This window comes from Branchiostoma belcheri, unplaced genomic scaffold (genome assembly GCF_001625305.1).
Source record: "Branchiostoma belcheri isolate BF01 breed outbred unplaced genomic scaffold, Haploidv18h27 scaffold18, whole genome shotgun sequence".
Lineage (NCBI taxonomy): Eukaryota > Metazoa > Chordata > Leptocardii > Amphioxiformes > Branchiostomatidae > Branchiostoma > Branchiostoma belcheri.
In genome coordinates this window covers 2,725,151-2,738,062 of record NW_017803268.1, presented here as the reverse complement: position 1 = coordinate 2,738,062, position 12,912 = coordinate 2,725,151, and the positions used below count along the sequence as shown (strand labels likewise).

General features: G+C 44.4%; 2 protein-coding genes and 1 long non-coding RNA gene across 3 annotated transcripts in view; 1 reads left to right on the top strand and 2 right to left on the bottom strand.

The window, feature by feature from the left end:
* LOC109467342 overlaps positions 1–2,964 on the top strand; it is an 8,916-nt gene extending 5,952 nt beyond the window's left edge. Inside the window, exons 6-8 of the mRNA XM_019765286.1 lie at positions 866–979; positions 1,578–1,715; positions 2,406–2,964. Coding sequence (XP_019620845.1) covers positions 866–979; positions 1,578–1,715; positions 2,406–2,498 — 345 coding nt within the window. The 3' untranslated portion in view covers positions 2,499–2,964. The remainder of the gene's footprint in view (positions 1–865; positions 980–1,577; positions 1,716–2,405) is intronic.
* A 3,034-nt stretch (positions 2,965–5,998) lies between these two features.
* On the bottom strand, positions 5,999–10,140 carry LOC109467318. The gene is made up of 2 exons (XM_019765262.1): positions 10,129–10,140; positions 5,999–9,454 (listed from the first exon to the last, which is right to left on the bottom strand). The coding sequence occupies exons 1-2, from the start codon at positions 10,138–10,140 to the stop codon at positions 6,080–6,082; spliced, it is 3,387 nt and encodes a 1,128-aa protein (XP_019620821.1). The 3' UTR covers positions 5,999–6,079.
* A 987-nt stretch (positions 10,141–11,127) lies between these two features.
* Positions 11,128–12,912, bottom strand: part of LOC109467436 — a 15,757-nt gene continuing 13,972 nt past the window's right edge. Inside the window, exon 3 of the long non-coding RNA XR_002140080.1 lies at positions 11,128–11,228. This is a non-coding gene — a long non-coding RNA (uncharacterized LOC109467436). The remainder of the gene's footprint in view (positions 11,229–12,912) is intronic.

Sequence of the window (12,912 nt, the reverse complement as noted above, 5' to 3'; positions counted from 1 at the left end):
AGCTTGGCTACGTTGTGACGTTAGTTTTTTCTAAAGGTTTTTCTAGCTTTGGCCTATAGACCGGGATAAATTTAAAAATGTTTCGACCAGGTCCAGTGATTACAAATTATGTTGCTTTTTGCTGCCATGCGTCACAACAAATTTATCAAGGACGTCAGATATCCAGCTCCAGACATCAACAGCAATGACATAAATTTTCTGCAGGTTAGTTCATTATTATTGGGTATGGACATCGTTTTTCTTCATTTTAATGTCCCTAGACGTCAGCTTGTGACTTGCCGCCGCCATCTTTGTTACCTTTGACCTGACAGGGGGACCGTCCATTATAAAAGGGGAGGGGTGTAAGTTTTTCACACAGCAAAAGTTGCAGTATAAAACACAGCAAAAGTTGCAGTGTAAAACACCAAAAGTTGCAGTGTAAAACACCAAAAGTTGCAGTGTAAAACACAGCAAAAGTTGCAGTGTAAAACACAGCAAAAGTTGCAGTGTAAAACACAGAAATAGTTGCAGTGTAAAACACCCAAAGTTGCAGTGTAAAACACCAAAAGTTGCGGTGTAAAACACCAAAAGTTGCGGTGTAAAATTTTGTACTTGTCGGCCACGGTAGAACACCAACAAAACTTTACACATTAGATTGTTACTGAGGCCCTGTTCAGACGAAATCGGTTGAAAAGCGATTCGGGTAAATCGCATTCTCACATCTGGGCCACGTGCCAAACGTTCCTTCGAAATCGTGCCCAAGCACGATTCGGCTAAACTACAATCATTGCTGTTGGATGAAAAGACACAAGATGGCGTCGTATCAATGTCAGAGGTCCATCGCAGTTTTCTTGGTCTTACTGGTGTGTTCCTGTTTTTTTTCCAGATGAAGTACTGCTACCGTGACAGAGACTGTACGATAGAACAGCGGTGTGACACCTACTACATGCCGCAATACGGCTATGGTATCTGCGCAGAAGACCTGTCTGCATTGTCTCTGGTAACTTCTTATCCTACATTACCTTGATAATGAACTATCTTTTGTATCTTTGTTACCTTCGCCAAGAAGGTTATGTTTTCCATAGCGTTTGCTTGTGTGTGTGTGTGTGTGTGTGTGTGTGTGTGTGTGTGTTAGTGTGTGTGTGTGTGTGTGTGTGTAATTTAGCACGATAACTCAAGAAGCTTTAGATGGATTGATATTTGGTAGGTGAATAGGTGTTGATAAAGATCTAGAAATGATTAGATTTTGGGCCCCTGACGGCTTGCCTTGGTATTGCAGCAGAATTTCCGGTTTTGATATCTCATGATCTGGACATGCTACGGTCACGAATTTTGAATGATAGATAGCTCTTGGGATTAAGAAGACTTGACATTAGTTTGGGCTCCCTAGTAGCTTGTACTGGAACTGCAGGGGAATTTAAAAAAATCTTCGAGGTAGGATAACTCAAGAACCGGCTGACGGATTGTCACAATTTTTTAAATACGTAGGTAGCTTAAGTGATGGTTGACTGACATAATTAGATTATAATTATGCAAATCAGGAGCTAATTTGATTGCTATTCACGTTTGCCTCTCCTTCCGGTCCCTTGCCCCTCCAGCCGCCCTCAGAAGTGCGCCAGGTCGTGTTGAAGGGCGCCCGGCTGTACGGGTCCGCCAAAACCTGCCGCGGCGACCGGGAGTGTCCCAAATGGGAGTACTGCTCGGACCAGACCGGGGTCACCGTCGGCTTGTGTACGGTAGGTCCAATGCAGAACAAACAAAAAACAAGCAAACAAATTAGAAAGGACATTTGCAAAGCAAATGCATACTTTTTTACCTTCGCATATGGTCTGCTATGTTAATTATTACTCGAAGACATTCAACTTCAGCGCACATAGAACCAGTAACACCTAGCTCCAGTGCACAGTGAACCAGTAACACCTAGCTTCAGTGCACAGTGAACCAGTAACACCTAGCATCAGTGCATAGTGAACCAGTAACACCTAGCTCCAGTGCACAGTGAACCAGTAACACCAAGCTTCAGTGCATAGTGAACCAGTAACACCTAGCTTCAGTGCACAGTGAACCAGTAACACCTAGCTCCAGTGCATAGTGAACCAGTAACACCTAGCTCCAGTGCACAGTGAACCAGTAACACCTAGCTTCAGTGCACAGTGAACCAGTAACACCTAGCATCAGTGCACAGTGAACCAGTAAGAATTATCCTGATGAAGTTGACAGATGTACATCGAAACGTCTTCTCTTGTAAACAAGTGTTTGTGAATTAAAAAAAAAAGAACGCTGTAATTCAAACGTACTGTCGTACTAACACGTGTAACAAGTGTTTGTCAACCTTTTTTCCACGTAATTTTTTTTCTTTATTAAGTTCGTTATTAAGTTTCTCAAATTTCGAGTTGATGCTCAACAAATGTGTTTTTCTACTCCAGGGCCAGGACTGCTACAGTGACGCAGACTGCGAGGGCGCGAAATGCAAGCAGGGAAGCATGAATCCCAAACGAAAGGGATACTGTATGATGTAACATTCGTCAGTATTAATAATTAGTGGAAATGTTATGAATGATACAAAGTCCGCACCAATCCAATTGTTTTGCTTAATGGAAACATCTTTGCTGCAAATTAAATGTTATCGACAATACCAAAGTATAACTCTTACATCTTGAATTAAAAAGCTCAGGTTAACCAAGTAGTCATGTCTGTGGACCAATGAATGCCAATAGCGAGTGATGCAGTTCATTCAACTTCCGCTAGATGACGCCAATGTATAGTGGACTTATGCAAACAGCCAGTGGGTCAGTGCAAGACTTTATAGACTGAAGTACCGAAATATATGCTTGTTGTTGAAACTTGGAATTGAATCGACAAAGGGACGATGAAGGCAGTTGTCTACAAAACAACGATTCTGTGAAGTTAGCTTTCTCAATCTTTTTGAGTTGGACAATTGAATCTGTGAATCTGAATTGAAGCGCTGTGAAATAAAAACAATACTTAAACCCTGTTTCTAGATCTCTATTCCATCTACAGTCGAGTCTGATTGAACTACTGAGGGACTTAATTTTGTAGGTTCTGTTATTATTCCACAACTAACATGTCTTTATAAATTCCGCCAAGAGACTTAAGAAGAAGTCAAACCCAGTAAAACTATAGCTTGTACCATGTATGTTGTAGAATATAGTATAATGTTACGGACGTCTCACATACCATTGTATTTTCTTTCTCATGTTGTTTGTAACTGCAATTAGCCCTCGGGCACGTATTTGCAATAAACTTTCTATATTTCGTCACAGAGACGACACCGAAACATAATCTGCCACCGTTGTGGGTAACGGGCACCATGTTCTATATAAAAGTTTTCAGTACTTGGTCATGACACAAACTTGTACACAGACATGCACAACATACAGTACCACCCATATAGCATCCTGTATATGCACGATTTGGGGGGTATTTCTAGTTGCGAAACGCAACGAATGCGGAAGTAACTATGCCATCGCAGAGCAAAAAAGTTAGGGGTCTATGACCTGATTGGGACATCAAACTAGGCCACAGCAAGTAATTTTTATGGATGACATCAGCGCGCGCATTAATTTTCACCCGATTTTGAAAAAAAAACAAGAAATTTTGTTGCCCTCTGACAGTAATCACCATGCCGAAAATGGGCAAAGATGTCTGTTGCCATGTTGCCGGAAGGTGGGTGGCAGATAAATATGAAGAGACGAGACGAGAAAAGGCTCTGATTTAATGTTTTGTTTCTTACTTTGATGCAGTGATATGTGATGCTGGCTGTGTATATGTGATGTTCCCACTGAATCAAAACATTTGTACAATGATTGAGTCAAAATTTTAAAATGTAGGAACCTTGTTTTTTTCGCCCGCTCGCATTAGATTTGGAGTCTGCGGAGGATGTCATCCATAAAATTTACTTGCTGCGGCCTTATTAAAAAAAATAATGTGTGAAAAATGCCAGCAGGGCTATTCTATTGCACCGGATACATTCTTCTAACTACTAATTGATTTCTAGACAATTATTGATATATCTATCTATAATTCAGTTATAAAAGAAACCAAGTAAGTCCACAACACAGCAAAATTGGTGTTTTTTACCAACCCTTTAATAACTTATAAAAAAATCCCGCTTACATATAGATTATCACTCGTTAGCACCAGTTTGACCGTTCATAACTATGCATGATAAAAACATATGGAGAAACTGCACGAGAAGGTAACAGTAAGAAAACAATATATTTCACTCCACACTATAGTATGGAGTGAAATAATAATTTAGTCTTTTCAAACTGGATAGATTTTTAGTAAGCAAACGTTTTGGGTTCATTCGACACCCTTCGATCAGGAATTTTCGGGACGAGAAACAAAGTTAACGAAAATTTCTTTGTAATCATTCACTGATGATGGGTATCGGCTAAACCCGAAACGTTTGCTGATTAAAAATCTATCCAATTTGAAAAGACTAAATCATTATTTCACACCATACTATAGTATGGAGTGAAATATTGTTTTCTTACTGTTACTACGTACCCTGGATGAGTAATCACCAATGCATGAGAAGATGCTACAACAGTTACTATACATGGAATGTATATGCCACACCGGTACACAAAATACACGGTATCATGTCATTCAGTCTAACTATGCAATATATTTTGCACTAGGATACAAAATATAAAGAGCTATTGCATACTTCTGGATACGTATATGCTGTAACAAATATTCTTGGAGCTGCCTGATACACTTTGCATTTGCATTTCATATACAGCTTGTAGCATATATGGTGAAAACGGGTATGTGTACCTACGTATGTACATGTGCACATGCACATGTAATACGTGTACAGTGTATCTGTGATGTCTGGATTGTATTCTTACAACTGAGGTTCGACTGGTTTTGCCTGGCATGTTCCAAACTATTATACTCGTACTGATGTTGTCACTATATAACGTATACAGCCTCCTTAGTAAGAACAAAACTCTCAAGTAAAACGTAAGGAAGATAGTTATTCTAAAGAAGAGAATTCATAGAAGACAACTTTTCAGGGCAATAAATTATAGCCATTATAACTTCCATAGCGTATTTCTTTTAAGTGCATTGATTAAAGATAATACTGGATACCTACATAGCACAGCAAATAGACTTCGTCTCCCAAAATGTGGTAGAAAATAATCTTAAATAAATTAACACTAAAATCCTTGTAAAGTACTGGCAAACATATATAGACAGGCACACAGCTAAAAAAAGTATTAAAGTTGAAATATCCAAACTATCTTATCAACACAAAGAAACAAATAGCAGACCCACGATAACATAAGCTATTATTAGCCACATATAGAACACCAAATTACGACCAAATTTATACAAATAAATGTCATTTTATAAATGTATATAGATCAAAGAGCAAAATAAATACATCTCAACTGCATTAGCAGTGGTAAAGGAACAAATTATTTTAGAACATCGGCAAAGTTAACTAGTTATGCATTGTGATGCAAAGTTATATCTAAAATGCCGGCCATTTTGTCCCCCATACACTGAGTGTACTTATGACGTCATATTCCCATTTTATAGAACGTCCAGTGCAGAGCATGATGGGATCGTTTAGGATAAAACAAAATGGCCGACCAAAAGAATTTCGTGACGTCACATGCCGATGTTCTTTGACAGTAATATGCCACAGACAGCAACTTATGTTAAATATATGGAAGTAGTATTACTATCCTATAATTGCATAGTTAATGTTTCTTTTTTGTCATTTTTGTGTGTGAAGTGCTAGTGGTTGGAGTCACAGTTTAACACACTATTCAAACATACACTGTACTCCACGATTTTTCCAATTCTTTTGACAAAATACGCCCCCAAAGTGTGACGAGGGCATGTGCGTAACGTAGCAGACTAGAATAAGTTTTAAAGTGACCTAAATGTCTGTATTTATCTTTTGACAAAAGAATGCCACACGTAGGACTGTAAGGCCAGTGTCAAACTGGATGTGTTGATATCTCCCAACAGATTATTTCCAAACCAGGAAAACAGAGAGGGCCGTCTGAACAAAGATACTCTCGAACACCCCTGAAAAACTCAGCAAAGATTTCTTCTACACCATCAATTTTTGCAGGAATTTGTTTGCATCGAAGTAATCGGAGCTGTCGTCATCGTTTTCTTCTTCCGAGCTGTTCACTTCTTTCAAGTGTGACTTGGCCAGGGCCTCTGGGTCGATGACCAGGGCTTCAAACTTGAACTCCACTGGTTGATCCTGCTTGTACATGGCCCCTCCCTCTTTGGGGAAACAGACGCCCCAGTCGGTACCCATGAAGGCTGTGCAGTACTTCCCGTCTCCGGTACACTCGCTGTCAGACTTGCACAGCTGCGGCGTGGTCGTTTTCACCGGGCAGATGGAGATACCGGGGAAGAAGGCGGGAGCGTTGATCTTGGGCCAGCAGATTCCTTCATCAGATCCAAGATACGCAGTGCAGTATTCGTCGATCGCACATTCGTCTTGCTTCTTGCAGAGCTTGCAGAGGGTGGAGGAGGCGGGGTTGCTGCTGCCTCCTTGGCTGGTTTCATCTGGTTTGGGAACCGGTTGGAACTGGATTTCAGCGACAGGAACTTGAGCGGCCGCCACGGCTACAGGCCAGCAAACGCCTTTGTCGTTGCCGAGGTAAGCGGTGCAGTATTCTTTCGCCTTGCAGTCGCTGTCGTCCTTGCACAGATTGATTTCCGAGGTTGGCTTGGAGTCACCGCCATCCCCACCACCACCTCCGCCGAAGTAGTTACAGAAGCTCTGGCCAGGAATGGGGTTAGGAGGACCGGGAACGCCGGCTTTGGGCCAGCACAGACCCTTGTCGCTGCCTTTGTACGCAGTGCAGTACTCAGAGGCGTCGCATTCGTCGTCCGCGGAGCAGAGCTTGCACGCGAACGCCGATCCCGTCACGGACGTCAGGGAGCTGGCCTCGCCGATGACGGCGACTGGCTGAGCCTGCGCTTCCAGGGCGCTTGCAGCGGGGGCGCTGCCGCCACCGCTGCTCGGGATGGAGGCAAGACGAGGGTAGCACACGCCAGTGTCGTCGCCCTTGAACGCGGTGCAGTACTCTGTCTCCTTGTTGCAGTCCGCGACGCTCTTGCACATCTTGAAGTCGGGGGTACCGGAGCAGAGGTCTACGCCCGGGACGAGGTTATCGGGAACCATCGGGCCTTGGTTGGGCCAGCACAGCCCCTGGTCCGTCCCCTTGTAGGCCGTGCAGTATTCGCTGGAGAGGCACTCTGAGTCGCTGGAGCACAGCTTGCACCTCACTTTGCCGAGCGGTGTGACAGTCGCCACGGGCTGTGCCTGTGCGGGAAGAAGTAACCCTGCGAAGTCGGGAGCGCCGTTCTTACAGACGGTCTTCCCGGGGATGAGCAGGCCGAAGCCCACGCGAGGCCAGCAGACGCCGTCGTCGCTCCCGAGGTAGGCCGTGCAGTAGAACCCGCTGCCGCAGACGGCGTCCGACTGGCAGAGGTTACACAGGGTGGAGTCGTCTTGCGGTACGGGCTGGTACTGGGCGGGCGGCACAACTGCAGGGGCATCTCCCTTCGGAATGCAGACGCCTTCCTGGTGGTTGAGGGACAGGAGGAAGGTGTTACAGTACTGACCGACGGGGCAATCTCGATCGCCTGTGCACCTCTTGGCCGAATCTGCGGTCATCTGCTTGCAGATGGTTGAGCCGGGGATTTTCGGGGGTGTCGGGCCGCCTTGCCGAGGCCAGCACAAGCCGTCGTCGCTGCCCAGATAAGCCGTGCAGTAGTCCTGGGAGTGGCAGTCGGCGTCGCTGGTACAGACGGTACAGATGGCGTTCCCGTTACCGGGGTCGCTGGACTGGCGGAGGTGTCCCGTAGGGTCGTCGGCTGAGCCGGAGCGCAGCCCCGTGTTCATGGGCATGCAGACGCCGTAGTCGTAGTACCCCATCTCGGTCCACGCGCCGTGGAGACAGACCTCCCCAAATCCGCACTGGCTGTCCTGGGAGCAGTACTTGATGCTCTCGGCGGCTTGATTTCCTGCCGACGCGCGCGGGTCGCTGCCCTGCGTGAGGATCAGGAGGTTGCCTCCGGAGGCCCCGGCAATCGACGGCCGCCAGTTCTTCGGCATGCACACTCCGTAGTTGAACCTACCGAACTGGGTCCACTCGCCCATCACGCACTTGCCTCCGATGGGACACTCGCTGTTGGACTTGCAGTAGATGACTTTGGACGGGCCCTGGGACGGGTCTGTCCCCATCACCCCAGGGTCCATTCTTTCCGCTGCTGCCAGAGGCGGGTTGATGAACAAAGGGAGGCAGCGCCCGTCGGGGGAGCAGTACTCGCCGGTGCGGCACTCTGCGAAGGAGGTGCAGCGTGTGTGGGCGACATTGACCGGTGCGGAGGGACCGTGCACAGGCGGCTGGGGGATGGCCTGCTGGCCGGCTATCCTCGGCATGCAGACGCCGTAGTCGAACGAACCGAACTCCTTCCAACTCTCCGGCCTCATCAAGCAGTACTCGCCAGGCCTACACTCAGTGCTGGACTTACAATAGTGAACCCTCGGCTGCGCACGTACCTCTGGTACCGGCTGGGCTTGAGCTTGTGCTGCCACTTGGCCGGATGCCATTTGCTGGTTGTCAAACATGGACTTGCAAACACCCTCGTAAGAGCAGTACTCGGACTGGGGACACTGGGAGCTCATGGTACAGGGCGTCTGCGATATCTGTCTCCTCGGCATACACACTCCGTAGTCGAACTTTCCGAACATGCCCTCCCAAGCGCCGAAGAGACAGTACTGCTGGCTGGGACATTCGGCGTCGGAGTGGCAGTAGACGATGGAGTTAGGATCGCCCATATCGTGAGGAAGGGCGTTCCCTACGGACAGAGCCTGCCTCTGGTCAACGCTCTGGTACGGGTCGGCCTGGCGGTGCTGGACTTCCGAAGGTTCCGACTGGTACACGGGGAAGTTGTCCGGTCCGTACTTGTACCCCTTGGGCATACACACGCCGTAGTCGAGGTACCCGAGGTTGGTCATCCACTCTTCGTTCAGGCAGAAGTGGCCGGAGGAACACTCGTCGTTGGTACTGCAGTACTGAACGGTTTCGCTTGGAGCGCTCCTGTGCTCTGGCGGTTCGCTGAAGTCGGTGAAGTCGACCTTGCTGCCCGGGTAGAGGCAGATGCCAGAGGCGAGCTTGCTCACCCACTTGCACACTCCCCCCGTGGGACACTCCTTGTCGTAGTAACAGTAGTAAAGGTTATACCGACCGGGCTCTCCCGGAGACAGGAGGTTGGTGACGAAGGCGGGGGGACTGCTGTCGTGATTCTGGGTCTTGGGGACGCAGATGCGCGGGAAGGTCCCGTCCACTTCGTACCAGGACGTCGCCGAGCACTTGAAGTGGTGACCGCACTCCTGGTCCTCCTCACACGGGACGAACGGGCTCTCCGTGTCCGACCAGCCGTCAAGAGAGAGACGGTCCTGAAGAAAATAAAACAGAGCAAAATGTCGTTGACTTTCAACTTCTATGTATGCTCAAGGATGGGTAGACTGTAGTTCCTTTTGTTCAAAGCAAATTGAAGATGCGCATGAATTTCACTTGTCATGGGCCATTGACTGACATGGGATGCTCTAGATATGATGTTTCATGTAATAAACTATTCGCACTTCTCAAATCAAGTAAAAAAATCAAGCGACTAGATGCTACAGATTTTGATATATCTTTATATACAACAACTTCCACAATGCAAAACTTGGTAAAGATCTTAAAAACGTCTTTGTTATAAGAAAAAAAATACATTAAGCTCATGATTAGTTACACTCGATTGCAATACTATCCAAGAGTTGTATCCATACATTGTACTGTGTACAATTTTAGTACAAAAAGTTCTTCTATCCGTATGACATCAACATGTCAAATCTTTATATCCTCCAAGCATATAAGAAAGAATAGGGCCATTTTCTGTGTGGGTTAGGGTTAGTCAAACTACATATGGCAGATTTCAATGAAAAAACAACTATCATCTATACGTTACCTCCTACCTACAAAAAAGTTGGAGCGGAATATTGAGCTGATACGTAAAACATAATGATAATCAAATGATTCGTGAAAATATGATCGGTATGTCCCCAGTACTGATAAGTGTCTATAGGACGACAGTCGCCATTGTGTTCGAGTTATTTTAGAAGTATTTCCTTTCGGCGATCGCGTGACTTCTGAATCGACCCCCAGGAACGCGATCCAGACAAAATGGCGGAATTGTTTCCGACGTGATTTATGACCTATCAATCAGAATAAAACTCTTCTGCCTGCAGCTGAAAGAAAAACTCTCCAATCAAAGATTTTTGTAGAAGATTGTGACCTTTCTATCTTATATACTCCATTTTCTGTCGCCACTATCCACCAACTGTCCCTTCCTTGTCTTTTGAGCCTCTGATTGGTTGCAAAGGTTTGTGGGAAGAAGTGACAGAAATCGGGCATGGTAGAAAGGTCACAATCTTAGCTTCTCCACCAACCTCTGCTTGGAGAGTGCAGCTGGACACACTAGAGTAAACCTAGTATCACATTTGAGACAACCAGGCAAAAAAAAGCTAAAAGAAACTTCTGGTGCTGCTACAAACATCATTTCACAAGCCTATCCTCGTTGTTTTTTTGGAGTTCTTACGACATGATCTAGTGATGGATTGAAAGCTAATTGTGACATCTACTGACTGACAGAAGTTGATTACAGCTAATTAAAGCTCTGGGTGTAATTAGCGTCTCTCAATAATTACCACGAAATTATTGTCACTGAAGAACGAAATTGCTCGATTCTATTAAGATTTTAGACATAGATTGTGGCCATTGTTTTCAGCATGATATATCAGTACAGAAGCTAAGGAAGAGACGTCTGTTGTCTGAGACGTATCAAAATCATTTGCATCTAAAAAGTGTTTAAAAGCCTTTAATGTATAGGTACCATACTGTTATCAACGCACTAAGTGCTCTTCGTAGGTCCTGCCATTAAAAGCTTAAGAAATGTAAAAAATGTAAAAAATGGCAGCATGCTCTGAAAAGAAAAGTTAATCTCAAACAGTTGCAACTTGAAGATGTATGCTGTGTAATGTTCAGATCACTTATACATTAATGAATTTCTTCTATACTCACGTTATGAAGAATCGTAGGGGCGCCGAGTGCGCAGTCTCCAACAATCATGAGAATCAGGATACCGCACAGCATCATGGGATTGCCCGCCATCTTGAGGCTCTGGTAGCCCTGCATGAGCACAAGTGGTTCAAATTTAGTCATACTCGTAACATGTCTACATCACAGTAATCTTACAAAATAAACCATAGCTCCACTCTTTCAACATTTAAGAAGGAAAATAGTTAAAGATCTAAGATGAATTCATCTCAGATGTGTGACTTGACGCTGAAACGTTTTCTCGTCTGTGATTGGCAGTCAGAAGACAGAAACTGAACTCCAAAATACTACAAAATACTCAAATTCACTGCCACAAATGAAAAAAGGCCAAGATTTGGTTTATCACATTCCTCGTTTGTAAAAAAAACGGAAGAAAGGCATTATCATTGTTACCTACTAGTGAATTGTTTGGAGGAAGGAAAGAGTGAAAAAGTAGGAAGTTTCTCAACCACTGTGGCAAAGATAACACGACCACAAGTTCCTTCCAAAACCACCACCTACCTGCGCGCCACCTGTATGCTAACTGGTACCTAATCTTTTGTAGGGCGCCTGTTTATGACCGACCTGTTGTTGTCAAGGGATTATCTAAAGCCACATTGAATAGAATATTTATTCCCCTACGGGTTTTGGGGCGTCGTCTCGTCACGTCTGATTTGTGAGCAGGTTAATGTGGACACAATGTACTATTATATGCTTTGAAGAGCAGACAAATTATTAATGTGCTCGGGGAGTTTATTTTTACAACTTCCAATTGAGGTATTCAGGTATGAGTTGGTCATAATACTCTTGATTCGAATCATTGGAACTTTTGAACAACGTTTGATCGCAGAAAGTTTTTCTTGATAAGTTAGAGGAATTTCTTACGCATTGTGGAACACCTCAGGCATATTACATGCTTCTTGGGCTCTATTTTTACTACTTCCAATTGAGGTATTCAAGAGTTGGTTGGATAATAATAGCTTGGAATACTCCTGATTTGAATCTTTTGAGCTCTTGATCGCAGAAATTTGTCCTGATAAGTTACAGGTATTTCTTATGCACTATGGAACACCCCGGGCATATTATTACTATTTTTAGTACTTCTAACTGAGATAGTCAGGCATGAGTTGGTTGGATAAGAATAATTCAGAATATTCCTGATTTGAATCATTCGAGCTCTTGAACAACATTTGATCGCAGAAAGTTTACATTTTTGTCTTGACAAGTTAGAGGTATTTCTTATGCATACCTAGAACACATAGGGCATATCACCCATGTGTTGTATAGGTCTATTTGAGTTGCTTTGATAAAACTAGCTTAGACTACTCCTGATTTGAATCTTTCGAGCTCTTGAACAACGTTTTATCGCAGAAAGTTTTGTCTTGCCAAGATAGAGGTATTTTCTTATGCATTATGGAACACCTCAGGCATAGTATGTGCTTGGTGCACGTGGGCAATATTTTTACTTCCGATTGAGGTATTCAAGTATGAGTTGGTTGGATAAGAATAGCTTAGAATACTCCTGATTTGAATCTTTTGAGATCTTGATCGCAGACATATGTCTTGACAAGTTAGAAGTATTTCTGATGTAATATGGAACACCTCGGGCATATTATTACTACTTTTAGTACTTCTAACTGAGATAGTCAGGTATGAGTTGGTTGGATAAGAATGATTCAGAATCTTCCTGATTTGAATCATTCGAGCTCTTGAACAACATTTGATCGCAGAAAGTTTACATTTTTGTCTTGACAAGTTAGAGGTATTTCTTATGCAT